The sequence below is a fragment of the Urocitellus parryii genome, chromosome 7 (assembly GCF_045843805.1).
Source record: "Urocitellus parryii isolate mUroPar1 chromosome 7, mUroPar1.hap1, whole genome shotgun sequence".
Lineage (NCBI taxonomy): Eukaryota > Metazoa > Chordata > Mammalia > Rodentia > Sciuridae > Urocitellus > Urocitellus parryii.
In genome coordinates, this window is record NC_135537.1 from 176555783 (window position 1) to 176583627 (window position 27845).

Consider the following 27845-nt stretch of genomic DNA (forward strand, 5'->3'; position numbering starts at 1 on the left):
GTTTGTTTGTTTTCAGAAAATACAACCTCCAGCTCTCTGCAGTCAGCTCTCATTTGCCTGAGAGCCAGGGAGGAACCCTGGTTGTAAGAAACACTAATCCCACCCACTCCGGAGGCTGAGGCAGGAGGATTACAAATTCAAGGCTGGCCCCAGGGAATTTAGCAAGACCCTGACTCAAAAATTAAGGGGCTGGGGATATAGCTCAGATGGTAGAGCGCTTGCCTGGCATGCCCAAGGCCCAGGGTTCCATCCCCAGCACCACCAGAAAAAGTTAAAAGAACAAAGTAAGGAAAGGACTTAGGGGTGTAGCTGGGGGTGTCCCCACTGTAAATCAATAACAAATAAACAAATCAATAAAAAAAAATAGTGGGGTGGAATATGTGGGGTGGGGTGGATGTGGTTCAGTGGCAGAGACGTGGTTAGCATGTGCAGGACCGAGGCTCAATTCTCAGTATAGAAGGGGGCAGGCGAGGAGGAGGGAGGAAGTAAGGAAGAAAGAAGGGGAGGAAGTGCTATTGCTCAGGGCCGTCTTTCTGGTCAGCCAGGAGAGGACAGAGGGCAGGCCTTGGGCGGCCGACTTCTCAATGCCTTCCTTCTGGGCTGGGGTGTAGCTCAGTTGGTAGAGCGCTTGCCTTGCATGCAGAAGACCCCGGGTTCAATTCCCAGCACCACAAAAAAAGCACTTCAATGACTTCCTTCCTTTGATTTTAGGATGTGGAATTAGAAAGGTTGTCCTATGCAGCCGGGTTCGGTGGCACATGCTTGTAATCCCAAGGACTCAGGAGGCTGAGGCAGGAGGATTGCAAGTTCAAGCAATTTAGTGAGGTCCTAAGCAACTTAGGGAGACCTTGTCTTAAAATAAAGAGGGTTGGGGATGTGGCTGTACAATCCCTGTACCCACCCCCCAAAAAAGAAGAAAGAAAGCTTTTCCTATTCAGCCACTCCTCAAGTGTACCCACACAGTGGCCCTCTATTAGTGAAAAAAAGGTGCTGATTTTCTCAGTCATGCAGGTGATTGATAAGGTAAGGATATATCCTTTTCCTCACGGGACTCCACAAATCTTTTTCATGCTTTAAATAAAAAAATGTGACTTGGCCTAGCATGATGGTGTACAGCTCTAATCCCAGCAAGTGGGGAGGCTGAAGCAAGAAGATCCCAAGTTTAAGGCCAGCCTCTACCACTACACCCCTGAGCTACATCCCCAGTCCACTTTTATTTTGAGATGTGATCTCACTAAGTTTTCTAGCCTGGCCTGAATTTTCGATCCTCCTGCCTCAGCCTCCAGAGTCACTGGGATTACAGGTGTGGCATGGCCTGGGGCCTCTTTTCCAAGGATACTAATTCTATTCACAAGGGCTCCACACTCATGACCTCCATGACCTCCTGAAGTCCCCACCTCCAGGGGGATGGTTAAGATGTTGACAATGTAAACATTCAGTCCGCTGCTCTGTATTTGGAGACCTCGGCTGAGACCTTGGCCTGGAATGTGACCTTGGCCCTCCCCAGGCCTCATGGATTGCTTTTAGACCTTAGTGTTAGGAAGCGTCCATCTGCTTCTGGGTTCATCGTGACCTTGTGAGTCTTGAAGCCGGCTAGTTGCCCTCTTTGCTTTGACCAACAGGAAGCTCAGAGCCCCGGGTGCAGCCTGCCTCTGAGAACTGCGGTGGGTGGCCCACCTGAGAGGCTTCCTCGGCCCCGCCCCCGGTGGGTTGCACCGATGGTTCCTGCCTTGTTCTCGCTCTCATCTATTTTTGTCCTATTGTAGTTGATTATCTCTGTAGACCGCCTCCAGAACTTTCTGGAACAAAACAGGGCACAGAAGGAAAATAAAATGCAGTCCATCCCTGTGGCCTTGGTAGATATTTTTCCACGTGCCAAGGGTCACTGGGGTTGGATTCCTGCGAGGAAGGCGGCCACCCTGGGCTCCTGAGGCCACTCCTGGGCGTCTCCCTTTGGAAGAACAAGCCTGGCCTCGGGTGGGGGCAACAGGTTCCAAGGCCAAACCACTGACATCCATCTGCCTGGGAACGCTGCTCCCTCCTCCCAAACCTTCTCTCCCGACTCCCATCTGTCGGTTGGCCGGGAGCCACGGGGCCTGCAGAAGACTGCAAAGGGGAAGGGGGAGGGAAGCCTTCCATTTTTATTCCTAACTTTCTTTCCTGCATCTCCAATGGGGCCTCAGGGCCCAGGAGTGAATTGTGCCCAGGTTAACGGCTCAGGTGAGGGGCGTGCCAGGGAGGGGGCCTGCCCACGGGTGGAAAGGCTGTCCTGCAAGGGTCCAGCCTCAGGGGCAGCCCAGGAGGGGCCGGGAGTGTGGCAAACACCTGAGCCCGGCCGCTCCATCTTGCCCCAGTCCTGGCATCTCCCCGCCGCCCCCGCCGTGGGCCCATGGGTCCACCCCCGCAGCTGGCCCTCCCCTGCCAGGCCAGAGCCAAAGATGCCAGCCATCTCCACCTGGGACTGCCCTGCCCATCTCTAAACCACGGGCAGGAGCTGAAGAATTCCTCAGATATCTGCCATCCTGGGTTCCCCTGGGAACGTGTCACAGCCTTGGTGGAGAGGAGGGGTGGCTTGGGTACAGGTGACAATAGGGTCAAAGGTGAACACCATGTGGGACAGCCTCCATGGCAGCTCTGGTCCTGTGTGACAGAGACGGAAGTGAACTTGGCAAGGGCAGGGCCAGCAGCCGGGTGGGAGGGAGGTGGGTCTCCCGGGAGTGCTGCAGCTGGGCCTCTGTCCTGCGAGGCCCCACCAGGCACTGGCCCCACCTGGTCACTCCAGGTCCCAGAGGGGAGGTCATCAGGCGGGAGGACTAGTGATCCTGAGGAAGGGCACTGGAGCCCAGGCCTGGGCTGCACCTGGACACTCCATTGACCAGCCCCTGGGGTGCCCCAGTTCCTTCTCCTTGAGCGGCCCCACCCGTAAATCGGGGCCCACAGGAAGAGCGTGGACCTCACTGAGTTGTGAGGAGCTTTAAATGGGGCCTGTGCGGAGACCAGCACCTCGCACGCGGCAGTCGCGACTGTGAACACATGCAGCCGCCATCGCGCTCACAGAACCAAACAGGAGGTGCCCCATGGGAGCAGGGGGTGGGGATGGAGGAGGTGGGCCTGGGCGGGGCAGGCAGCTTCCTCAATGGGCCAGCGGCTTTGGGTCCCCTCAGTTTTGGGGAAATGTTGGCTGAGAGCTGAATTAAAATCACTGCATGGTCACCCGGAATCAGCTGCCGGTCCTGCTTTGAGTTGTCCAGGTAGGAGGGTCCCCACGGAACACCATTAAGCTGAGACACTCAGTGTCTGCTATCTCGGGTGCGTCTCAGGACCAAGGGCATGGGGAGGGAAGAGGGAGGACCCCGAGCCCACCCACCCAGGGAACACCGGCTTGGTCTACAGAGCTCAACACCTGGCCTCAACGCAGGAGAAGCTCCTGTCATAAGCCGTGAACAGCCAGGGGCGAGCGGCAGCACCCACCTGTCATCCCAGCAACTCAGGATGGGGCAGGAAGATTGCAAGTTCAAGGCTGGCCTCTGCAACCTAGCAAGACCCTGTCTCAAAATGAAAAAGGGCTAGGGAGGTGGCTCTGTGGCTAGGCGCCCCTGGGGTCAATCCCTGATACAAGCAAACAAAAAACTGAAGACCACTGGACAGCACCTAATTCTGAAGGTGGAGGAACCGAAGCCGCTCAGAGAGGGAAAGCAACTGGCCCCGAGGCCACCTGGTGGAACTGGGCAAACCACAGGTGGAGCTCTATGCGAGCAGCCTCGGGGTCTCCCTGCGGGTCCCTGGTGGTGGCTTCCCATGGTGGTCAATACAGATACTGGGCTGAGAACCCTGGATTCTCCCACTGGTAATTATAATTCACCAACTTAAAAAAATCCTGGGCCAGTCCCTGTGGGTGAGGTGGCTTTTCCCCTGGATTCACACCGTCCGGAGGGACAGCCCCACTCACGGCCCTCGGCTGCACCTTCCCGGGCCTCACCTGAAGTGCCTCCCTCCAACAGCACGTCTGAGCCAGGTGGCAGCCCCATCACCTGGGCTGGGCTGTCCTTGTGTGCCCCAGCCCTGCTCCCTGTCACTCTCCTTCCCTGGGGGCCACTGCACCCCGCACCGCCTGGCCACATCCTTCATCAGCTCTACTGAGACTGTCTGGGTGGAGGGACCTGGGCGACACTTAATTATGCCTCTGACTGCTTCCCCGGGAGGAGGTGCCTGGGGGAGAAGGGCAGGGCTTCCCGCGTTTCAGGACAGGAGCAGGGCCTGCCCAGGCCATGCTCCCTCCTCAGAGCAGCCCTGGCCGAGGAGAGCAAGGGGGTGAGGTAGCCTGGGGGCAGGGGGCACCCAAGGCCGTGAAGCTTTGGGGGGTGTGAGGGGCAGGGGCTGGGGATCAATGATGTTCTGATTCCAACTCTGGTTAATCGGCGACTTCGGAGACGCAGCCGTCGGCCTGTCAAAGCACATTTCTTCACCTGGGAAATGGTGACAGGAGGAGAGATGCTACCTCCCTGAGCAGCAGGACTGAAGGGAGAGCATGCCCCCAGGGGGTGGGGGTGGGGCTCTCCAGAAGGAAGGGGGAGGGGAGCTAAGTGGGAGGCCCAGGAGAACACGGCCCCTCACTCCATCAAACAGCTCCTGTTACGCAGCGTCCACACCAGCTTCGAAAGAGCGTCCACACCAGCTTCGAAAGAGCGGGACGAGGAGGTGCGCAGAGGCTCAGTGACCAAGGCCCCCAACTGGCCAACAGTACCAGGGTTCCAGAGCCCGGAGGGCCACCAGGCAGGGGGCTCAGGAGACCTGTCCTTCCAAGGGGCTCCCGTGTTTGCAGTGCCACAGGGGAGGGGACGGCCCCCAGGGTCAGAGGGAAGCTGCACCGGCAGCCCCAGAACTCCTGACAGTCCCCCCCATCCTGAAGTAAGCCCCCCAAAGCGCAGAGACAAACACAGGCACGCTGGAGGGCTGTTTTTTTTTTTTTTTTTTTTTTTTTTTTTTAATGTCTTCTTGCTGCTTTAACAATATCATGAAAAAGAAAATACAGTTTTAAAGTCTGGAGCTGACTGGATGGGGTTTCAGGACCGCGGGTGGGCAGCCTACCCACTGCCAGCTCGCCCATCTCGGGAGCTAAGCTACGGAAACAGGAGCACCCAGGGGCGCTGGGTCGCACCAGGTTAGTGTCTCAGAGTCGGGGTCCGGCCAGCCCGGGGACGCGGGTGCATCCGCCAGACTGGCCCAGGCCCCCTGTTGTAGTTAGCGCTCTTCCCCCCTCCTGCGGGCCAGAGACCAGGCAGTGGGTCAGCCTGTTCCCAGGACAGAAAAATAACCGGCTGTCCCCCCTGGGGCTCCTTCTCAGGCTTCTCCTCGGTCTTCTGGGGAAGACTGAGGGAGGCAGAGTGAGAATCTGAGCTTCAGAAAGACAGCACAGGACTGTTCAGTGTAAGAATGTTCCAGATGTTACAGGGGGACACTGGTACTCAAAACCAAGTCTTTGTTTACCTGAAACTCAAATGAACCCAGCCTTCTGGTTTGTGTTTTGCTTTTGCTAAATCTGGCAACCTCCTGGCCTGGCAGTGGGGGAGGAGCCTGAGGCAGGAAGGGGAAGAACCCTGGGGGGGGCCCCGGGCAGCTGCAGGGACACAGCTCCCCCTCAAGGATGTGTTATTTTTTTCTTTAACAATCATTTTCCAGAACTTTCCTACATGGGGCAGGGGCAGGAACAAGAGCCACTCCTACCCCCTATCGCTGGAGTCGGGCTGGGTTCTTTGCCACAGGACCGGCCCCAGACGTTGAGTGTGCTGACGGCCCCTGAATTTCCAGAAGAAGGAGTAAAAAGGTTTTCTAAAAAAGATTGCATTTTCCTTCTGGTGGCAGCCTAGGGACAGTTCCTGATGTTGCTCTCTATGGGATCTGAACATGATAATAACAAAGGACAAATACAACCAAAGGGCTCGGCCCCAGCCCTGTTCCTAGTGTCATCCTGGGGCTCTCCTTCTGCGCCCCCCACCCCTGCCCCCGCTCCCAGGAAGGGGCTGTGCTCAGTGTCCAGCTGGCTGTCCTGCTCCAGCCTGCTCCCAGGGGCTCCAGGCTTCCGGGGCAGGAGTCAGGGGAGGGACTTGTGAGCGCCCCCTTCCTCCTGCTGCACGAGGCCCCATTGAGAGGAAGGGGCGTCCAGTGTCCTTGGCCCTGGAGCAGAGGCTGCCTCTGGTGACCCGCGTGGCTGCGCGTGGCAGGAACTCAGGTTGACATCTGGCATCCATGTGAGGCCAGGCTGGAGGAGAGGGAGGCGAGAGGAAAAACGACTCCTGCTACAAGAACACAGCGGGCCTCTGCAGCTGCGGGTCGCGACGCAAAGCCAGGCAAGCCCCTCCTGTGGGCCCTGGGCCTCCTCGGGCCCCAAGTCCTGGAGGGCTCGGCCGGTGCCCCTCATCCGCGAGGTCCAGGGAGGCTCTGGGTGCCCCCCCCCCCGCATGGTAAGGTCAAAGGTCACACAAAGGTCACAGTGGGGAGGGGGCAGAGAGAAACACGCAGCCCCAGAGCTCCCAGGAGCGGCGACCTGCCCACAGGCTCACACTCGGATCTCGTCCTCCTCCTCCTCCTCGTCCATGAAGGACAGCTCCTTGTCGGGCTGCCTGGGGAGGGTGACCCGGGCCCTGTCTGGGCCCCTGATGGCCGGGCTGCGCTCCTCCAGGACACCCGACGTGCAGCTGGAGAGGGAGCTGCTGTCCCTCGTGGTGTGGCTGCCCACGCTGCGGGCCGAGCTGGGGCTGGGGGCAGCCGCCGCCCACCCCTCGTCCTCCAGAGCGTGGGAGGGCAGCGGGGCCAAGTCTGGGCCGCCCTTGCCGTCCTGCCTCACCAGGGGAGGGGCCGCCTCGGCCACCGGGGGGCCCTGGGCGCTGCCCCCGAGGCCTTCTTCTTCACGGTAGCCGCCCCCGTCCTCCTCCGGGTCCCACTCCTCTTTGTCCATGATGCTGAGGACGTCGCCCAGCATGGAGGGCCCCAGGTCGATGTGGAAGGACAGGATGGACTCGGCGTGCTTCAGCCCGTAGCTGGCCTTGGGCACCACGGGCAGATCCGTCAGGTCCCCGAAGGCCTGCTCATCCAGCAGGGGGTCAGGGGGGTAGGGAGCCACTGCCCCGTTCCGCCGGGGACCCAGGTCCCCCGCGCCCGCCTCCTCCCCGCTGCCCTCTCCGGCACCCAGCTTCTTCACGGGGCTGGACGACAGGCTCTTGGGCAGCTTGCTGGAGCCCTTCTCCGCAGCATCCTTCTCGTTGAGCTGGGGCAGGGACATGGCATTCTTGACAAAGAGTGCCGACTCGCGCAGGGAGCCCAGCATGTCTCTCTGCTCCCGGTCCCCCCGGGTCACCGACTGAGACCGCTTGCTGCCCCGGAACTTCCGGGACAGGAGGCTGCGTTTGGAAGATGACGTGGAGGCCTGTTCATCCAGAGACTCTCCGTCGGGCTCACCTTTCTTGCTGTTGAGGAAGGACGTGTCCCCAAAGGCGTCCCCAGCCCGGCCCACGTGCATGGTGTGACGGAAGTCACCCAGCGGAGCGCTGATCATCTCAGCTGTGAGGTCCAGGCGGGAGCGGCGCTTGGAGTGCATGGAGCTGGACACCAGTTGCTTGAGGATGGGCATCTTGCCGGTGGGAGGGAGGCGCACCCTCCGGAGGTCAGGGCTGAAGTCCAAGTCCGGCAGGTGGAGCAGGGGAGGACGCGGAGATCATAGGGCTGAAAGCAGACAGGAGGCAGGGGTTAGCACAGCTGGCCACCAGCACCAAAGCCCATCTGCCACGGGGCTGTCACTTAAAGCCAGCTCCCCTGCAAAAAAACACTAGACGATGCTCCACAACCCAGCCAGCCATTTCAAAACGCTGCCCGTTTCTCCATCCGCGGTCTCCCGGGGCAGAGGAGCGATTTTGCAAATCTGGTTAGAGTTCAGTAAGCCAGAGACACATTTTTCCTGAAACCTGAGAAACAAATCATCTGTTAAAGGACAATGCCTCCCCATCTCCGCCCCTCACCAAACCAGGCTGCTACTAGAACAAACAGTGCAGGGGTCAAGGGCGTCAAGGTGCCCAGGGATTCCCAGGAAGGCGGTCTGGAGACATGCTGAAAGTTCTTTCTGCTGTCTACCCCCATCCCTATGAAGTTGGTGGACACCTCAGCTTGAGTCACAGTCCTCAGAGAGAAGGGAGTGGTTAAGACGGGCCCCAGGAGACGGAGACGCTGCTTGGTACCTCCATATGCGTGGGCGGCCCGGCTGTCTTTCTGAATCAGAATTGGGGTGGGGTGTCCAGCACCCACAGAACCAGCTCCCTGGCCTCCTAGTCCTTGCTGGGTACCTATAAATGAAGATCCTGCCCAGGCATCTCCAGCGAGGGGCCCCGCGGTCTTTGCTCAGGATCATTCAGGGAGCTCAAGATAAGGAGAACCTCTCCCACTTTCTGTAGTTATTAGGGACACAGGGAGACAAGGACTAGACCCCAAATGATGTAGTCCCTGTAGAACCTGCAGACCCTTGGGTGAAGATAACTAGAAATCCAAACAACAGAGGGGGCTCAGGAGAGCTCACGGCAAGGGCCAAGCTCCAGTTCAGAGTCAAGGCCAAACCAGCCCTCTTCTCCCCAGAGGCACTACCCCTGGGTAGGGTGGGGGAGACAGGTGCAGAGCCCTAACACAGCAAGGTGGGGGAGGCGGGCGAGGCCCTGCTGACACAGGGTTCCAGGCCCACCCTTCACTCTGCACCCCTCAGAACAGGGGGCAGGGCCTGGGTGGTCCCTCCTCCTTCCTGGTCCTGCTGTCCTTCCTTCACTTGGCTAAAACAAAACTGTCCCCCAGGATCTCACATCCAAGTGATCCCCTGGATCCAGGGACCGCCCACCCCTCCCTCAAGGCCAGCCCTCCAGCGTCTGCACTGGGGGCTGTCCTGTGGCAGCAGCCCACCCTCTGGGCCCCAACACCCCCAGGCTCAGGCGAGGCTCCCCAGGGTGTAGCCAGGGCCAGTCCTCCCCGCCCCTGCCTGAACTGAGACCTGTCCTCTGAGCTTCCTCAGGGCTCCTGTGGGTCTGTGTCCTGCTTTCTGTCTAGTCCTGGGTGCCACCTATTTGGTCTTCAATTGTCCTTGGAAAGTCACACACCTCTCTCCCGCCCTCCTAGGACCCCCAGTTTCTCAGCTTCTGTCTTCACTTCAGCCCGTGGCACAGCTCCGGGGCTCCCACCCTGACCTCTGTGCCTTGGGACACCCTCCCCCCACACTCTCATTCCACCTAAGTCCCTGCAGCCCAGTCTGATGGCCTCCCCGACCGGCAGAGTGTCCCTCACCATGCCCTAGATACCGCTCACGCTCCAGCTAGCACCGAGTTCTCAGGGACACGCCGCAGAGCCAGAGAGGGCTCTCCCAGGAGGCCTTGAGGTGACCCTCGGATGGGCCGGCTCTCCCTCCTCCCATCAGACACTCAAGCAAGTTAACATGCCTGAACCCCAACCAGCATCCTCCCTGTCCTCTGGCTCCTTCCTGTCCTGCCTCCGCCTCTAGACAGACATTGAAGAGCCTGATCAGGGCTCAGCAAACACTCTGTTCAGGACCAGAGAACCAATGTTTTCATCTCTGTAGCTGATATAGTCTTTGCCACGGCTACTGAATTCTGTCTTAGAGAAAAAACAGCCATAAGCCAGGTGCAGTGGCTCACGTCTGTAATCTGAGTGGCTCAGGAGGCTGAGGCAGGAGGGTTGCAAGTTCAAAGCCAGCCTCAGCAACTTAGTGAGACCCCAAGCAACTGAGTGAGAACTGGTCTCCAGTGCCCCTGGGTTCAATCCCCAGTGTGTGGGGGGAGCATAGCCAATATGCAAACCACCAGACACATGTGTCCCTACAAAATTTTATTTACCAGAATGGCAGTGCTGGTGACATGGAGTGCTGGGACATTAGAGTGTGCCAGGCCCCCAATACCTTGCCCTGGGCACCTCTTTCATGACTGTTCCCAGGCTGCATCCTTTATACCAAAGGTAAAAAACCAAAGCAAAACCCACATTTATTTACAAAACCAGAGAGCAGAATGGATTTGGCCCAGGGGCCATGGCTGACCAACCCGTCCACACCACAGGTGAACCCTGGGCCAGTCATGGGCCAAACTTTGAGGAAAACCTTTTGGCTCAAAAGAGAAAGGGAAGGTAGGGCCTGCATGGGTCATGCTGGACACAGAAGGAAATATAAGCAGCTTCAATGCGACCCCTGCGGATCCTTTCGGCTTCTGACACCAGGGCTTCCACCTGCCAGCTCCCAGTCGTGCTCACAGAACGCTGGCGTCTCTAATCGCTGGAAGGGACACCCAGGGCAGCTCTTTCATCCATGCTTGAGCGAACAGTTCACTGAAGCCGGGTGAGTCATCTGGGTTGACGCCCCAGGCTGAAGCCCCAGCTCCTGTGCGCCTCTGCCCACCCCAGGCCATTCAGTGATGGCCACCTATCGAGTGCTCCCCCCAGGGCCGGCCAGGGGACCCAGAGAAGGGAGGAGCCGGCTGCTGCCTCGGGAAAGTTCTTGCATAATCCCAGAGCTAGCTCCAACAGTGCCCAGGCTTTGGAGTGGACAGTTTTTGTTTGGGTTTGGGGCAGTTCTCTGCAGGCTGGGACGCTCCCAGGAATCATGGCCTCTGCCCACCAGATGCCAACAGCATCCATTCCCCCTGCCTTGACAACCCAGTCTTCAGACCTAGCCCTGTGTCCCTGAGGGGTCAGAACTGCTCCTGAGACATGTCACTGCACGGTGGCCCAGGCCTACAGTTCCAGAAAGGGGGGAGACCGAGGCAGGCAGATCCTAAGTCAGCCTGGGCAACTTAAGGAGACCCTGTCTCAAAATTAAAAAAAAAAAAAAGTTAAAAAGGGCCAGGATGCAGCTCAGTGGTTAAGTGCTCCTGGGCTCAATCCCAGTACAAAAAAAAAAAAAAAAGGAAAAGAAAACAGATGGATATTGATATTATTTAAGAGGTAAACACGGAAGGGGCAGGAGGGGGTGTCAGGGTCAGAATGGGGTGGGAGTCCGTGCTGTGAACTCCAGGGTTGCGACAGGGTTTCACTGTGACAGCAAAAATTCCCAGGCCCGGAGGACCGGCAAGCACTGTGGTTTCCCATCTGAAGTGAGCAATGCAGAGAGTACCCCTGGTGAGCTCTGTGGCCACCCAGAGGGAGCAAGTAGGGCTACAGGGCAGGGTCACAGGGGAACGGTGTGTGGCCTGCCACATTCATGCCCCCCCAACCTGGGCCAGCTACGGAGCCCGCCCCAGGATCCCCTTCAGCCCACACCAGAGACTGAGACGGGCGGGTCTGCCCAAGATCCCTCCTTCCTGAGGTCCCACTCCTAGGGCATGGGTAGCAGGCCGTGGCCTGTGACAAACCATCCTGGACATCCATCAGGAGGGTCCTGAGACCTGGGGCCTCGATGGAGCCACAGCCTGGGGTCGGGGCTCTGGTGTCCCAAAGCCTCCGCTCGGGGGGACGGGATAGGCAGCTGGCTTCAGGGCCAGCAGCAGCTCACGACAGGGCAGTTTCGCGACCTTGGTCTCACTGTCCCGAGTTCCTAACAGCACCCCTGGGGGTGAGGAGATGGCCGGAAGGGTCTGAGAGCCTTTGCTCCAGCCGAGCCTGGGCAGGTCCTGGAGCGGGGCCTTAGGGGCCACCTGGAAGAGGACTGGCCTCAGGAGCTGCGGCTTCGGGAGGGGTGTTGCTAAGCACTGTGACTCAGCCCGGGGAAGCAGCTAAAATAGGCTGCCCAGTGACACCACCACCAGCGGCCACTCCCCAGAGCCTAGCCCTGTGGGGCGCACTCACTCCACCCTGAAGCCACATCCCACACCCCTGCGGGGTAAGGAGAGCAGAACGCCGTCCTGGGTGCTGAGGGCCGATTCCTCCACCCTCTGTGCCCTGACCACAGAACCTTCCCCAGAGTAGCAGCTCTTCCTGGCTGGGCCTCGCCGGCCACACCCTCTGCTCGGCCCCTGAGACCGTGGGTGGCAACACTCGCCTGGACCTCTGGCCACCCTCCCAGATCAGCCGGCCCAGCAGGCCCTCCTGAGACAGAGGGTACAAGATGAACCCACGCATCCCACTCCAAATGCCCAGGCAGCGACCCGGCCCTGGCACAGGATCCAGCCCTCATCTCTCCTGGGACAGGCAGGCCGGCCTCCCACTCTGCCGCTGACCCCCGCCTAACCCAGGACCCGGAGTTCACATGCTCCAACGCCCACACTGAGGGCAGCCGCCCCTGGGTTTCCAACCATTGGTCCAATACCGGCTCCAAGCGACGTGGCTGGACAGTAGGGCAAAGGGCCTTGGCACGGCCTGACTTCAGTCGTGACGCGCACCACCGGCTGCAAGAGGCTCACATTCCCTCTCCATTCATTCGTCGCCCTACTTATTGCAGGTCTCCAACAGCCACACGTCCACATGCACAGACTCCATGCCCGGGGGGTTCCAATCCACAGCCTGAACCAACCACTGGCTGAAAATATTTGGTGGGAAAAAAACTTGTCTGCACTGAATGCGAATGGGCTTCCTACTCCTTGTGGGCTTCCGCTGAGCAACACTGTGTAACGACTACGTGCACGATGTGCTGACGGTGTTGGGTGTCCTAAGTCACCCAGGGCTGGTGGAAGGATCTGGGAGGCCCTGTGCCAAGGACATGGCCAGCTTCTCTGCCAACACCAGGACACTCTGCAGAAGAGTCTTGAGCATCCTTGGATTTTGTTATCTGAGGGGGTCCTGGAACCCATGCCCCTGGATTCCGAGGGACGATGGTAGTCGATTAGGTTCTGGAGAATAAAGCAGCGGAAATGACACTGCTATATTCCTGTGTGTAGAGAGGTGCGGGTGGGTGGGACTGAGGTTCAAAGCTGTAAATAAAGCATACCCTTGTGGCCGGGGAAATGGGGTGCTGTGAGTGTGAGGAGGCGAGGGGAGGTCCTCTGAGGAAAGCATCACAGGCTAAGAACTGAGCAATGAGGAGCCGGCCGTGTCAACAACGTCTAGGGGAAGGGCAGCACATGCAAAGGCCCTGAGGTGGGAGCTGACCACAGTGCTTAAGGGCTAGTATGAAAGACCACCTGGCCCAGAGTCAGGCCACACACGGCCTTCCATGTCAGACCAGGTGAGGAGTCTGGGTGCCATTCTGGGTGCCTGAAGAAAACGGGTCATTCCCTGGCAGCTTGTACCTGGAAGCTCCTGCCATTGATTTTACAGGGGAAAAGAGGCGGGAATGTGGTCGGGCTGTTGTGGGAGTTTAGGGAAAAGAGGAGAGGGCTCAGGACATGGGTTGGCTAAGGCGGAGGCCGGGGATGCGTTCAGGGCAGGTGTTGGAAGCAGGGACTCCAGGGTTGCTGAGGGCCCAGGGTTGGGTCTCACCAGCCGGGTGGGGGCAGAACTCAACTTTGCCAAAACGGGAGGCATTCTGCTACCCAAGGCGGCTCAGTGTGTCCTGGGACTCACCTGTCTGTAAAGGCTAGTGGCTCTGCCTTTTGTCACCCCAGAAAGATCAGGTACTTTCTGGAACACTCGCAGGCCTGGAGCCGGCAAAGACAAGAAGGCCTGGCGAAGGCAGAAGAGTGTTTTATTCAAACAGTGCGTCAGGCCGAGGGGGGCTGACTGCAGGGGACCCAGCTGACTTCAGAACCACTGGGATCTTTAGCCCCACGCACACCTCCGAAAGGCCTTCTTACTTGAAAACGTGTGCAAGGAGTTTAAGGTCCTTGCCCTGGAGACATTTCGAGCCCGAACAGCCACAGTTACAAAGCAAAAACTAGAAGCCCAGGATGGGAACCTGAAACAGCTCCGTGATTATACCTGGGGATGGTGAGGTCATCCTTCCAGAGATGGAGAGACCAAATCGAGGACTTGACCTAGGTCATGAATTCAAGCCAGGGCTTACTGCCCACTGCATGCACTAAAATAGGGATGGACTATAAAAGTGCGGGCGAGTCACATAAAAAACACCTGACTCACAGGCACGTGCGCATGTACGCGCGCGAGCAGTCTTTAAAGATCACATAGGTGTCTGTTGTCAATTTACACATTGGTACGTTTTCATTTTTAATTAATATATGGTTGGCATCCTATATCTGTGGATCCCACATCTGTGGACTGGATGAACCTCCCGTCAAACCAGGTCAAAAGAAAACCAAACCTCTCCTGGACACTGTCCAACGGTGACACAGCGATGACACAAGTGTTCATGTTCTATAGTGTCACCAGGAACCCAGAGGCAAACTGAAGCACATAGGTGGACGTGCATAGGTGATATGCAAACGTCACACCATTTCAAGTTCAGGATTTGAGCACCTGTGGATTTTGGAGTCCTGGGTGGGTCCTGTCACCAACCCTCTCTGCAGATCAAAGGGCAGCTGTCAACATTCTGCTGCGTCCTCTCCATATCCCAGTGATTTCCTCACGCAGCCTCGCAGGCGGTGGGGTGGAGGGGGTTCAATGCAGCTCTCACTGGGCCAGAGATTATCCAACCCAGTGGCCTTGAGGAGGCTGTGGGGCAAGGAGGTGAGTTGCCCAAGCCAGAGCTGGCAAGGGACCCAGGTGACACAAGAGCCCAAGTCTCTTGCTGCGAGACAATACCTGCACTGCTCACAGCCAGGCACCAGACCTTCCACGTCAGGCGCCATCTTGCCCAAAGTAAGAGCTAGCCAAGGGGAGTGGAAGGCCTTCCCTCTACCAGCACCCTAGTCCTGGGGAACAGCACCCTAGTCCAAGGACTGCTCAGAGTCCCAGTGACCCCAGGACTATGGCCAAGTTCTCTCAAACAAGTAGGATTCAGCAACGGAGCTGTGTCCAGGGGGACACATCCACACATGCTATTGATTCGACATCTGGGGGCAGTGACACATGCCTGTCATCCCAGTGACTTGGGAGACCCAGGCGGGAGCATGGTGAGTTAGCGACTTAGCAAGACCTTGTCTCAAAAAAAACTAAAAGGGGCTGGGGATGCTCTGGGGTAGAAGGTTTGCCTAAAATGTTAGAGGCCCTGGGGTCGACTCCCAATACTGGGGAAAAAAAAGATTTCAATTTCAAGACCACCTGAGGCTCTCCAGTTCTCGGGCCCAGCGGCTGGGGACGTGAACAGGCGTCCCTGGCCATTCATTTGCTCTCCTTCTCCTTCCCAATGGCCACCGAGGTCTGTCTTCTTCCTCCCCCTCCCCCGCAGACACCCAAGTTGGACGTGTTTATTCGGTCCTTGTTTACGTTGCCTGGGAGGAGAAAGTGGGTCATCTATAGCAATCTGGTGTCGGGGGAACGGGGAGAGTTAAGACTCCCTCAAAAGGAGAACTTGTTCCCCAGCAGCTGCTTCCTGATCCTGAGCGTCCTGGGCTGAGCAGGAGGTGAGTGATAGCTATCCCTCCCACCCACCGGAGACTGGCCTCTGTCCAGTGACACTGAAGCTCCAAGCTGGAGGCCGGCCTCCCACGGAACAGTGGGACTCGGTCAGAAAGATCCCGAGCAGGTGAGGCTTGGCTTCTGCCAGTCCTCCAGCCAGCTCGGCTGCACCCATCACCGAAAAGAGGCAGAGAAAACAAGAAGGGGCCCCTGGGGGGTCACGCAAGGGCAACTGGCACCCGGCCTCTGGCCATGTGCAGAGAAAGCAGGACTGTCAACAGCTCTCCTTTACTGGGTGGGTGCAGAGTGCCAGGCGCTGTCTGGGGACAAAAGAAATGTGTGCTTCTGAGCCTCAAAGCAACCTTGTAAGGAGTGAGCCATGATTGCCCCAATTCGGCAGAAAGGGAAGCGAAGGCTCAGGTGGGCACATCCCTCACTCCCCCCACAGCTTCTGCGAGGGGATGTGAGCCCACTTCTGGCCGACTCAGGGCCCACGGCTTAGGCAGGAGGTGCTCCTGCCTGGCCTCTGCAGATGTCCACAGCTGAGAAGGAGGGTGGGGCGGGCTTCTAGAGGCTGTGTATCGCACACCCTGGGAACCCAGGCTTACTTCACGTCTCCCCGTTAGAGTCGTCCCCGAGGATGGCTGCTCGGCAACCTCCTCCAGCAGGATCCTCCCAGTGTTCTGACTCCCTGGGAGGCGAGAGGTGGAGGGGATCACGGGAAGCAGAAGCCAGAACACCCCCATTTTGCTTAGGAATGGAACCGCACAGGCCCTGCTGCAAGCTTCACCTGAGCTCCTTGGTGGTTCCAGTACCAAGGAGGAGGAGGAGGAGGAGGAGGAGGAGGACGGGAGCCCTGACCAAACCCTGCTCTCGGAACCTCCAGGCTGGGCACCAGCTCCGCCTTCCCTGCCAGCCAGTCGATCTGGACCAGCCACTGCCGGGCCACACTGGGGCACACCCCGCTTCCTAAAGATAAACATCCTCTGCTTTGGTGTGACCCTTCCTGGAAGAGAAAGTGAACAAGTCCCAGAAGTCACTACAAGGCTTCCAGAGCTGCGAGCATGCACATTCCCTGGGCATCCCCGCTCGGGCCACAGGGAACAGCAGGCCACAGGGGAGGGGGGTGCATCCGTCAGAGCAGGCTCAAGGGTAAACAGGGCACAGAAGAAAGCAAGAGTCCAAGCCAGAACTTCTCTGTGACTTCCATTTTCTGCCGCCACTGAGTTATTCAATAATTCACACCTGGGCCATACAACATGGCGGCCACCAGCTGCACCTGGCTACTGGGCACTTGAAATGTGGCCAGTCCAGAGTGACACGTGGTACCGTGTACAGTACCTGCCGGGCTTCGGAGACAGTATGAGAACGAGAATACAAGATACCTCCTTCATGAGTTCATATTGATCACAGGCTCAAATAATATTCTGAATAGGTTAGGGTAAATAAAATGTTCATTTCCCCTGTTGGTTTGTGCTTTCTCAAATGTAGCTAGCTATCAGGGCTGGGGTAGTGGAAGAGCCCTGGCTTAGATGGGAGAGACCCTGGGCTCCAACTCCCGAAAGGCAAAAAATCAAGAACAAAAATGCAGCCATTAACATGTAAATTTCACACAGAGCCTCAGAGACACTTCCAAGGGATAGTGCTGAGCTTGACATTTTCCCTCTTATTATACAAGTGGCACTTCCCATTGTAGACGGTGAGACAAAGCCAACCATTGTTCACGTTGCAGTGAAAGTATTTGCATGTTAACAAATCACACTACACTCTTTCAGAGGAGTCCTTACACTCTCATCTTTACCTCCTGTTCACTTGGTAAGGCTGAGGGTGCTTCAGCCTGGTGAGACTTTGTAACCACCCTTTCAGTTGAACATGCCTGCTCTTTATTTCCTGGACAAAAATTACTGTTGTTTAGCGTTTTTCAGAAGGTTTGGCCAAGTTCTAGTCCTAACAACACAGGATGACGGGGTCTAACATCAGACTCCATTTTCTTTCATTGAATTTAGAGTAGCAAAAACAACAACAAAAAACAAAACAAAAACTACTCTTCCCTCCAAACCTGTAATTTGCATTTCTTTGATTATTCATGTAGGTGTGCATTTTTTTTTTTAAAGTGTCTTCTGGTCATCTGTATCTTCTCTCTGTGGATAGCTAGTTGAAGCCTCTTCTACTGTGAGGTGGGAACTTCACATATTCCAAAGGATTTATATGACCTCGGTAAATATTAAAGCTTACATCTTCACCATAGTTTACAGATATTTTCTGCAAACTTATCATACGCCTGTTTCTATTTTGGTAATTTCACAGTCTTCTTCTACATAGTGCTTACTACTTATTTACATGGTCAAATCTGCTGTAGGGATTCCGGCTTTAATATCATGGAAACGTTAAAGATCTTTCCTATCCTTGAGTTTATGAATATTTTCACCTTTTCTAAACTACCAGGAAATAAATAATTTTTTAAAAAACCACTGGGGGGGGGGGAATACTAGGAAGGGAATATCCCAAACCAGAGATGTCTATGACTTAAAAAATTTTAAAGGACCCATACTAATTTGAGTTCCTGTTCCCTTATAAAATCGGCTGTTTTAAAATGTAATCAAAGCAACAGATGCTACCTTACCACGTGTGCAACTCCCGATGACACCTCCAGGCTCGGGCCTGTTTCCACGTGTGTTCTGTTTGTTGCTCTGTTTATTTCTAAACCAGGTCTAGAATATCACTATGGACAATATCTTTTGAGCATCTGGTAGGGTATTATCCCTACTTGAACTTTTTTTGCTTTTTTAATCTAGGTAGTCTTCCAGATGGAGTTTAGAAATACTTTAAATTGCAAAAGAGCTGGGCACAGTGGCACACAACTATGGTATGTAATTCGCATTTCTTTGATTAGTAATGAGGTAAACATTTCTTAAAAGTGTATTCTGGTCTGTGTCTTTTCATGGATTCCTAAGACTGAGGCAGGAGAATCACAAGTTCAAGGCCAGGTTGGGTGACTTGGAGAGATCCTGTCTCAAAATAAAAAAAAAAAAAAATGGGGGGGGGGTGGATCTGGGACATAGCTCAATGCTTTAATGCCCCTAGGTTCAATCCTCAATACCACAAAAGAGAAAAAGGGAGGGGGATTGGGAATGTAGCTCAGTGACAGAGCATTTGCTAGCACGCACAAGGCTCTGAGATAGGTCTTCAGTTAAATAAACTGAAATGTGTTTTCCATGTAAAATACATGCTGAATTTGGAAGTCTTCATATAAAAACAATATTAACTAATTAAATCAATTATTGATTAAATAATGTTAATTAAAATTACTAGTATTTAATAATTTGCATATTAATAATTTATGATTGCAGGGAAGTGACATTATTTTAGATGTACTGGGTTAATTTTTTTTTTTAATCCACCTTTCTTTAGTTTGTAAAATGCAGTTCCCGGAAAAGCTAAAGTTATATGAGCCCACCTGGCTCCCCACAGTATGCCTGTCCCCAGTGCTGTCCTTGGGCTAGTGCCCTTAATGGGCATGCTCACCAGTGGATTCCTACAGAGAGTCTCCACCATCTTCAGAAATTACCATTCTCTCAGTTGATAGGAAATCGATGTCAATAACTCAGCCAGGCTGGGTTGTGGGAAAGCAGACCATGGCTTGGCTAATTCGCCCTTTCGTCGTGGGCAAATATAAAAGAGGGAGCCCAACCTGGTCCAAACAGTGCCTTGGAATGAAGAGATCTTCGGATCCACAGGCTGAGTGGGTCCTGGCCGATACCAAGGTGCTGAGCTGAGGAACCTACTCTGGGAATGCTGTTGTAAATGCTGTCCCCCAGCCTCAGGGGGACAGTCCCTACAGCACGTGATAACCACCCAGGGCCACAGGTCACGGAGGAGGAGTATGAGAAAGGAGTAGCAATTACCCAGCCTTGTCTTAGCAACCTGCACAGGATGGATGGCTTATTTTGATTAAACTGCTTTTTGGTACTCAGGTGAAATACACCGTCCTGAGCATTAGGAAGCCTTCTCATCTATTCTTTCCAACAATCCCAGGCAGTATGATCATTGTCCCCCCGACCTTGCAGATAAGAACAGGAAGGCTTAGAGAGTTCAATGATTCACCCAAGTCACACAGTTGGTAAGAACAGAGGTGAGAGAAGAGCCTAGATCTGCCCGATTCTGAACTCTGGGCCTTTCCCACTCCGGCATAAGCAATAATGTGGGTGCGGTGGGGGATGGTGCGCTCTGCTGGGACCCAGGCCTTGGAGATCTGATGAGGCTAAGGCTGCATGAACACCCACGGGAGGCACATAGGTTTGCATATAATTTCCGGTTAAAATCTTCCCAGGCTGAAAACCCCATGCCCTCCACTCCTGAACTCACTTCCATCCTCATCCCAGAACCACCTGCCTTGAACCAGGGGAAGGAGGTGAGCCAAAGAGAAAGCTTCCCTTACTCACTGCCTGAGGATTCCAACCGCTCAGAGAACGGACGAGAAAGGAGCCAGGGCCTGGGAGTGACCGGAAATGACAACCCACCAAGGAGCCAAGAAGAAGGAGCCAGTGACTCAAGGACATCCGGCAGCTTCCCTTGTTTACAGGGCCCTTCCTGGAAACGTGTGTTTCCCGGATCCCGCTAGCCACCCTCACAGAAGGAAGAGCCAGGGGAGGCGGGAAGCAGGGCAGGGCAGGTGTCCCGCACCTGGGAGAGGTGGTCCTGCCCACAGCAGGGCTCCTCCCCATCCCCATCTCAGAAGCAAGCAGGCTGCACCTGAAATCGGATCAGAGGGGCCTTGATTGGTTTCACCTCACCTCCCCTAAGAGCTTGGCGCTCGGTGGTGGTGTGGGGAGTAAAGTGACATTCTGGGTCCCGGCTCCCCACAGAGAGGGCTGGTTCCCGGGTGACATGCTGGCTCACCACACCAGGAAGCTCCTAGTGCCTCGGTTTCCTCATTAGCTTTGGAGCAATTGCTAACATCACGGACGGCCGAGAGTGACCATGCGGGTGAACCAGGCTGCACCCGGGAAGCTGAGCTGCACCATGGGTGGACACAGGCACTCCATGTCTGCGAGGTGTGAGGAGACGTCGGCATACCCAGCAACACCCTGGCTATCACCCCGCCAAGCTCAAACAGCACACAGTATCCGCCCAGGGCACGTACCTGGGGACGCCTAATCCAAAAGGCTCCAGGGAGCTTTTTCTAAATTCCAGCGTCCCTCAGATTATCTGTAGCGGGGAAAGGACCCTCCAAGCCACTGAAGCCCAGCCTAGACTCTGCCCTCCCGTTACGGCCCACTCCGGCAGTGCTTCTGGAAGCCTGGCCAGGCTTCTTCCTGGTCTCAGTGTTTCTGCCTTCGTCACCTTTCAGCTCTTGGTGCAGCGGGATGGAGAAGCCTGGCTTCTCTCAGGCAGGACTTCAGCTACTTCTGATTCCAGTTTGATAAGGATGGTAAGGCAGAGAAAAGAGAAACACCCCCCTTTTCTTCCAGGTTAAGGGTAAGAGATAACTCAGGAATCCGAGAGACCCCGGGTGCCACCAGCAATAACACAGCCGCCTCCTCTGCACCTACACAACCCTCCTGAGAGGCATCTGCACACTGTGCTGCTGGCCCCCGGGGGTTCCTCCTGGGCTCCTTGGGACTCACTAGCCCTCTAGCATTTGACCAAGGCTTGAACTCCATCCTGGGGGAAGGAGGGAAAAGACAGTTGTACCCAGTGGAACCGGAGGGCAGAAGCATGTAGGGCACAGAGGAAAGAGGGGCACTGTCACTTCGGGGGAGATTCAAAGCTGGGGTCTCAGACCAAGTCCAGTGACCGCACAGGTGAAGGGAGAGAGCAGAGACTCCCGCAGGGAACTGGAGGCTGCTCCAGCCGTCCTCATCGGCACCATCAAGGCCAAGGCTAAGGGTGGGGGGCCAAGCATTGAGGTGCCTTGGGGTCTTCACCCTGAGAAGCACTCTTGTTTTTCAGAGCCCTGGGATGACGGAAGGACAAACACCAGCAGGCACTCACAACACCCTCCCAGAAACTCTCACCTGAGCCCCCAAAGGGAGACCCCTCCTCAGCCTGGGAGGTGGGTGTTTTAGGCAAAAGAGGGCTTCAGATGCCCGCACTGCCACTCTGGCAGGGAGTCAGAGCTTCGAGCTGGGGGAGACACTGGGGTTCCTAAGCTGGAAGCAAGAGGTTCCGCATTTAAGCGGGGGCTTCGGGGGCCTGGTGAGCGGGAACGCGGGGAAACTACTGGCTAAACTTCCTCCAAAAAGACTGGAAGCAACAAAGGGCTGTGCCCTGTCACTCGGAGTCCCTCCCTAACTACTGTCCAGGTTCCTGTCCAGAGAAGGCTGGCACCGGCGGGCCCAGCCCTCCAGGAGCACCTCACAGTACTGGCCAGTGTTGGTGGCTGGAACACTCCACCAGACTATCCCTTGAAGTGCCCCTCGCTCTGGGACTTGGTCCCTTCCCCAAGGCCCAGGTAAAGCCTCCAGTGCAGAGGTCAGAGGACCTAGGTCAGCCCCGCTCCCAGGGAGAGATTGCTCAACCCGCTCTCCACCCCCAGCCTTATCTCTGGCATCAACCCAGCTCTCCTGTTCCTAGGAGGGACAGACTCCTCCCTCCCCACACAGGGACAAGCGCCTCTGAGTCTGTGAGACCGAGTCTGTGGGATGTCCAGCCAGGGCAGGGTGGAGGTGACACCCCACAGAAATTCTCAACACAATGGCTTCAGACCCTTCTGCTCTCAACCCAAATTGGGGGTGGATGTGGGAGGGGAGAGATAAAGAAGCGAGAGAGGCCATATCAAACACCTTAACTGTCACAGCTGGGAACAGCTTGTCCTGGACACAGAAATCAATCAACAACTAACTCCAAAGGTGGAGGGGGCTGGAACCTCCGAGGCCTTCGGCAGAAGCCCTGAAGTGGTCCTCTCCCAGGTCAACATTTGCTCACCTCTTACCCCCTGCCTTAAAAAGAGCTGAGACCTCATTTGGTTGTCACTTCCTGGTCTCCAGACTGGGAGCCTGGACTGCCAGTTCCAAGGCAAGAGGACAGAAGCAGGTTGGGTACACACTTTGGAATGGGGCAAACACTGGTGGGTGGGCATGTCTGAAAAAGAAATGGGGTAGGGAGGGGGAAAGTGGGTTGACAGAAAGGAAGAAAACCCCAGAAAGTGGAAGAAAGCCTGGGGCAAAGGTGCCAACCACACAGCACAGGTCCTCGGTGAGCAGGGACCCTGTGAACTGTGGGTGTCCTAAGAGCGGTTGAGAGTCACCCAAAAACCACAACTTGGGAGCAGGCTCACTTTATCACATCACACGGCCCCTCCCTAGTCCTGCAGGGTCACCAGGATCTCTGGGAAAACCAGGGAAGCCTGGGTATCCCCAGGGTTCACTGTGGGAAGAAGCAGCAGTCCTCAAGGAGTGGAGGGGCAAAGTCCAAGTTCAGAGATAAACCAGCTAATCAGTCAGTCACATGGGTGGCTCACACCAGGCAGCTGATGCCAGCGGGTCCCACACGACCCCAGCAGGGATGTTACCGCCCAGGATCCTACTGGAAGCTACATTATTGCCTCAGGGCCCTGGGGTTGCCTGGGCCCCCTGGCTTGGCTCCAGCAACCCCCCCCCCCCATTTCTGGAAGAAACCCGCAGCTCAGCTTCCCCGTTCTTTGTGCCCTGTTCTTTGTTCTCTTAAAATTCAGTCCATCCTGCCGGTGGTCCCCTCCTCCACCCCAGCCTCAGAAAGGGGGCGGGGGCTGCTGCAGAGTTATTAGAAACCCAGACTGTGCAAAGAAGTTGCGCTGCAGGAGGCCCCTGCCCCCCGGCCCCTCCTTGTTTACACTCCCGCGGCAGGACAGATGGTTGCTGGGGGTAAGGATGGAGACAGTCTCCCTCTATCACCCTAACCCTCTAGAAAGGGTAGGGGGCTTCACAGCAAAGGGACCCCCCCCCAAGGACTCCCCATTCAACAGCGCGGCTACCTGGGCACCTTGGACCCAGCGAGGGAAGTGGGAGCCCAGCAGATTATAAGGGTGGGGGTGTTGGAGGGGGAGAAGTTCTCCGACGAGCAAAGAGAAAGCATTGTATTTCCCCTCCATTCTCCCAGGGAGAAAAGGAAAACTTCCAAAGCCCAGGCCGCAGATCTCATCGGACAAACACCAGGAACCTGGTTTGAGTTAGCAGAGAGCACCCCTCCCCCTCAGCCAGCCTCAGTGTGCTCGCTCTGCTCCCTCTCCCCCCTCGCTCACTCTCTCCCTCTCTTTCTCTCTCTCACACACACTCCTCTCCCAGGAAGCGGCGCCAAATCCAGCGCAGCCCTCCAGCCCGGGCTCCCGCCTAGCGCTCGCGACCGGGCCCCCACTCACCCGCGGCCGCCGGGATCCCCAGCCAGCGCGGCAGGTCCTGCGGACGCCCCACCGCGGGGGGCAGTTTTGTTCCTCCGGATGGGGGCGCTCCAGGGAGGGGGCGGAGCCTGAGACCGCGATCCGGGGCTCCACCGCCCCAAGCAGGTGGTTAAAACATTAACCAGTCGCCAGCGCCGTGCTCCAGGAGCACCCGGCTGCGGGCTCCGCGCGAAGCCGTCTCCCCGATCCAAAGAGGGCCCCAGCTCGGCTGGGCCCCACCCCTTCCAGGAGCCCTGGCCTCTCGCGGCCTTGGCCTCCAAGTCCTGGGAGGCGGCGGGCGGGGCTGGGGCCTGGCGGGGCGGAGGAAGGGCTCGCGGGAGGCGGGGGAGAGAATTTGTTCCCTGGGCCGTTCCCTTCCAGGCAGCTCCTTCCCTCGGTTCTCCCCAGCTCGGTGACACTGGGCGGCGTGTACCGCAGTGTGAGTACGCGAGCGCGTGTACACGCCTCTGGCACTCCAGGCCAAGAATTCGGTTCTTATTCATGGAGAACTCGGCGCGCACACGCCCCCCTCGCGCAGACCGCGAGCTGCGCGCCGCCGATTGTTGTGCTCCTGCCCACAGCGACACACACCCCATTCCTGGGCAAGAGGGTGGACCTTAGAAACCTGCCCCTCACCCCTCCCTGAGCAGCGCCCTTCGCCAGACCCGGGAGTCTCCATCTGGGGAGAGGAAATTGAGTCCCCGAGACGCTGCGCCGGGCTCTCTGCCACCCCCAGCTCCCCAAACCCCGCTCTTCTGGAACGCGGTGAGCGGCTCCGGTTCCCAGCACCCGAGCAGCCCCGCCGCCTCCCCACCCGCAGCCCGCCTCTCCCGGGCGGACGCCGAAGACCGAGGGTCTCTGCGTCCTTCTCCCCAAGCAACGGCCCCCTCTTTCAATGCTCTCCGCCCCTTAGTGGGGCTCGAGCCCAGCAGGGCCTTGCGCGGCTGTCAAGGCCGGAGGGGTGTGCGTCGCCTACCTTGGTCCCCAGAGCCCCGGGAGTGGGGTTGGCGCGGCTGTGCGCTCCCCTCGGTGGGCTCCGCTGGGCAGCCGGGCTGGCGGCCCATGTCAGCGCCGGCGCTGGTTTCCCTCGGGCTTTCGGGCTCTCCGGGCTGGGAGCAGCGCGGACACTCCCCTTCCAGGCTCCTCCCGCGCCCTCCCTCTAGCGCCCCTCGGCGCTGATGTCACAGCTCTGCCACAGCCAATGGCCGTCGGAGCTTCGGGCCGGGCCGCTCCGCCTCTTCTGTTCAAATCTGAAAGCCTGAGACTTTCACCGTTCCATGTGGGGTATCCTGGGCGGGCCGAGCTTCGGAGCCTCCCACCTTTCTGCGCTCCAGCCTCCAACCCTCACTTGGGGTCCCCAGGGTCGGGAACACGTCTCCTTCCGAGGGCCAGTGCGAAGCCTTCCGAAGGTTCTTCCCCATTTTGAACAATGGCAAGAAGCCAGAATCCCCAGCAGGGGTGGCGTTTTTGCCTCCCGCTCCCTCGGGGACCCGCTACCCACCTCCTGGCCCCCGGCCTGGCGGGCGCCGGCAGGCGGTGGATTCCGTCCCAGACTCTTACTGGAAACTGCGGACGGGGGGAGCGGCCGGCCCGAGGCCAGGCCCGGACTGGATGTAAGAAGGGTTTCGGGCGGATGACCCGTCTGTGATCCCTGTGAGGCCCTAGTCTGCGGGCTCTGCCTCCCAAATATCCACTGAGGCTAACCCTTGCTCCAGGGAAACGTTAAAGAGGACGCCGGAGTCCTAACCCGAATCCTATGAGAAAGCAGGCTTTGGGCTCTTTTTAGGGGCATAGTTTCTAGTTATGAATGATCGTTACCAAAGTAATAAAGGCGTCCGGTGAAGTATTCAACAGAAGGAAGGCAAAGCCAACACAAAGTGAAAGCTCCTTTGCCATTAGCAGTTCAAAGGAAGTGGGGGGTGGACCCGCCCGGGCTCCCTTCCCCCAGTTGGCCACTGGTCCCTCGTCCCCTCTCCGGCTTCCTCTGGAAACACCGCCTTCTCACGACTGCACTTCTCCCTTTTCTTCTGCCACGTGAGAACAACCAGCTCAGACAATCTAAAGGCACAGTCACCCCATCCTGCAGTGAGAATCGCCTCCCAAACTAGGCTGGGATTGCAGCTCTGTGGTAGAGACATTGTTCAGCAAGCGCCACCAGCAGCCAAAAGTATCAATACTAGACTTTGGGACTAGAAAGCAAGTTCAGAGCAAGTTGGGAGCCAGAAAACATGGGTTCCAAGCCTGACAGGGTTATCTCCCTGGTCTGGTGTGTTAGGAGCCACAGCAAAGCCTGCGGCACTGGTGCCCCTTTGTGTCCAAGGAGCAGAGATCCCTCTTCTCTCCCAGCCTGTCCTGGAGGTTGTCAAGATGAGATATTAGGTGTGGGAGGACTTTGACTATAAAGCAACCTGCAAATGGAGTAGCTGGTCTTTATGACCTGGGGTGACCCAGCTCTGGAAGAGGCTGGTTGGAAGGAAGACTTGGCAGCCACTGTGGCTTGGAATTCCAGCTGTGCCTTGCACCAGCAGGTGAGTTCCACACCAGCTTCCACCTCTGTAAAACGGGAACAGCAACCCTGTCTTCCCTGCTCCAATGAGTACTTGATGAGATCCCCTAAAGAAAGCACCTGTGGTCAGCTGGGCACACGCAGGCCCTCCATGGTCCTTTCCACTGGGACATCCCCAGCTAACCCTAACCCTAACCCTAACCCTAATCCCTACTCCTGGAGTTCCAGGACCTTTTCCTCCAAATTTCAGCATGCCTTACCTGTTCCAAAAAAAAAAAAAAACTTTGCTGTTTTTTTTCCTGAGACATCTTCCTCTCTCATCTCTTTCCTTCTTTGTTAAATAAATTATTATTATTATTATTATTATTATTATTGGGATTGAACTCAGGGACACTCAACCACTGAGCCACTTCCTCTGCCCTATTTTGTATTTTAGTTAGAGATAGGATCTCACTGAGTTGCTTAGTGCTCAGGCTGGCTTTGAACTCCTGATCCTCCTGCCTCAGCCTCCCAAGCCGCTGGGATTACAGGCCACGGTACCCAGCAATAAATTATTTTTTCTAGGGCTCTCAGTGATTTGTCCTCACTGCCCCCTCCCCCCCGAATTTTTTCTTTAAAACCAACCCACCCCAGGAGCAGCTGTCCCACCCACAGTTGAGATAGGGGGCAACTTGTTTTCTCCTAATGCATGGGAACATAGTCACTGTGCTAAGGAGATCTTGGGGAAAGACCATTTGTCCCCAGGTCTCCTGGAGCCTTATTCAGCGAACGTGTCAGTACACCTGACACGTGTCTTGGTTTTGCCCTTGACCTTCTCCTGCTTCTTATCACTACTGACTTTCCCTTTTTCACCTGGTGTCTTGGGTTTGGCTTCCCAACTGAGTTCCTATCAATTCAATTTAGCTCCAGGACAAAGCCTTCAGGCCCCTGTGTAATTCCTCCACCCCTATTCAAACCCTGTCTCCTTCCACAAACATTTAAGGTCAATGGAGGCTTTGTCTTTGCGGACTAAGACAATAGAGCCCAATCCCTGCCCTCAGGGTGCCCACTGTACACCAGGGTGCCCGGGGGAGCTCCCAGCTGCGTCTAGACTGCATCCTCGCACACACCCCAGGGGGAATCCGACAAAAAGAAAAGTGCTAATTTTCCCCAATCCAAAACCTGTGGATTTCTCTCCTAGAATCACTGAACATTAGTTTGCCCCAACCTTTTAGGTTAGTGAAGTCTATGGCTACTCAGAGGAAATTAACAAAACAAAGGAACGGAGGCCTGGATACCTACCTTGTAATATCTGGCAAGCTCTAAGCCACAGACTTTGGAGAGGGATTTGACGTCTTAACTGCACCTTTGGTGTAACTTGACCTATAAGCTTTTAGGCCTGGGCGTGTGTCTCTGCCTGTCACAGGCTGCTGGGGCCTGCCTTTGGGACTTGGGCATGAGAGATCCTTGCAGCTGCATGGGCCTGTCCCCTCCCACCAGCCCCAACCCATATCTCCCAGGGTTTGTTAGCCTTGGCTCCTGGGCCCCACCCCAAGGAGGTTGGCTAGGTGATTAAGCGCACTTCTTTACAGAAAAGTTGGAAGCCACCTTCCTTCTGGTGTAAAGTGTACTGTAAAGTAGGACTCT

General features: G+C 56.5%; 1 protein-coding gene and 1 non-coding gene across 5 annotated transcripts; one reads left to right on the forward strand and one right to left on the reverse strand.

Annotated features, from left to right (window-relative positions):
• Window positions 1-601: 601 nt before the first annotated feature.
• Window positions 602-674, forward strand: Trnaa-ugc (transfer RNA alanine (anticodon UGC)). Its single transcript has one exon. It is a non-coding gene; the product is annotated as a tRNA-Ala (tRNA).
• A 4320-nt stretch (window positions 675-4994) lies between these two features.
• Window positions 4995-24820, reverse strand: Cdc42ep4 (CDC42 effector protein 4). 4 transcript variants are annotated; one of them, XM_026411708.2, is made up of 2 exons: window positions 24690-24820; window positions 4995-7719 (listed from the first exon to the last, which is right to left on the reverse strand). In XM_026411708.2, the coding sequence occupies exon 2, from the start codon at window positions 7625-7627 to the stop codon at window positions 6557-6559; it is 1071 nt and encodes a 356-aa protein (XP_026267493.1). In that variant the 5' UTR covers window positions 7628-7719; window positions 24690-24820; the 3' UTR covers window positions 4995-6556. The 4 variants fall into 4 exon arrangements, with proteins under 4 accessions (XP_026267493.1, XP_026267494.1, XP_026267495.1 ...); XM_026411709.2 differs by lacking the exon at window positions 24690-24820 and adding an exon at window positions 23696-24016; XM_026411710.2 differs by lacking the exon at window positions 24690-24820 and adding an exon at window positions 12275-12694.
• Window positions 24821-27845: the final 3025 nt, after the last annotated feature.

What these genes read in the sequence shown, in the direction of transcription:
- Cdc42ep4 (XM_026411708.2), bottom strand. Translation starts at nt 7,627, where the DNA reads ATGCCCATCCTCAAGCAACTGGTGTCCAGCTCCATGCACTCCAAGCGC.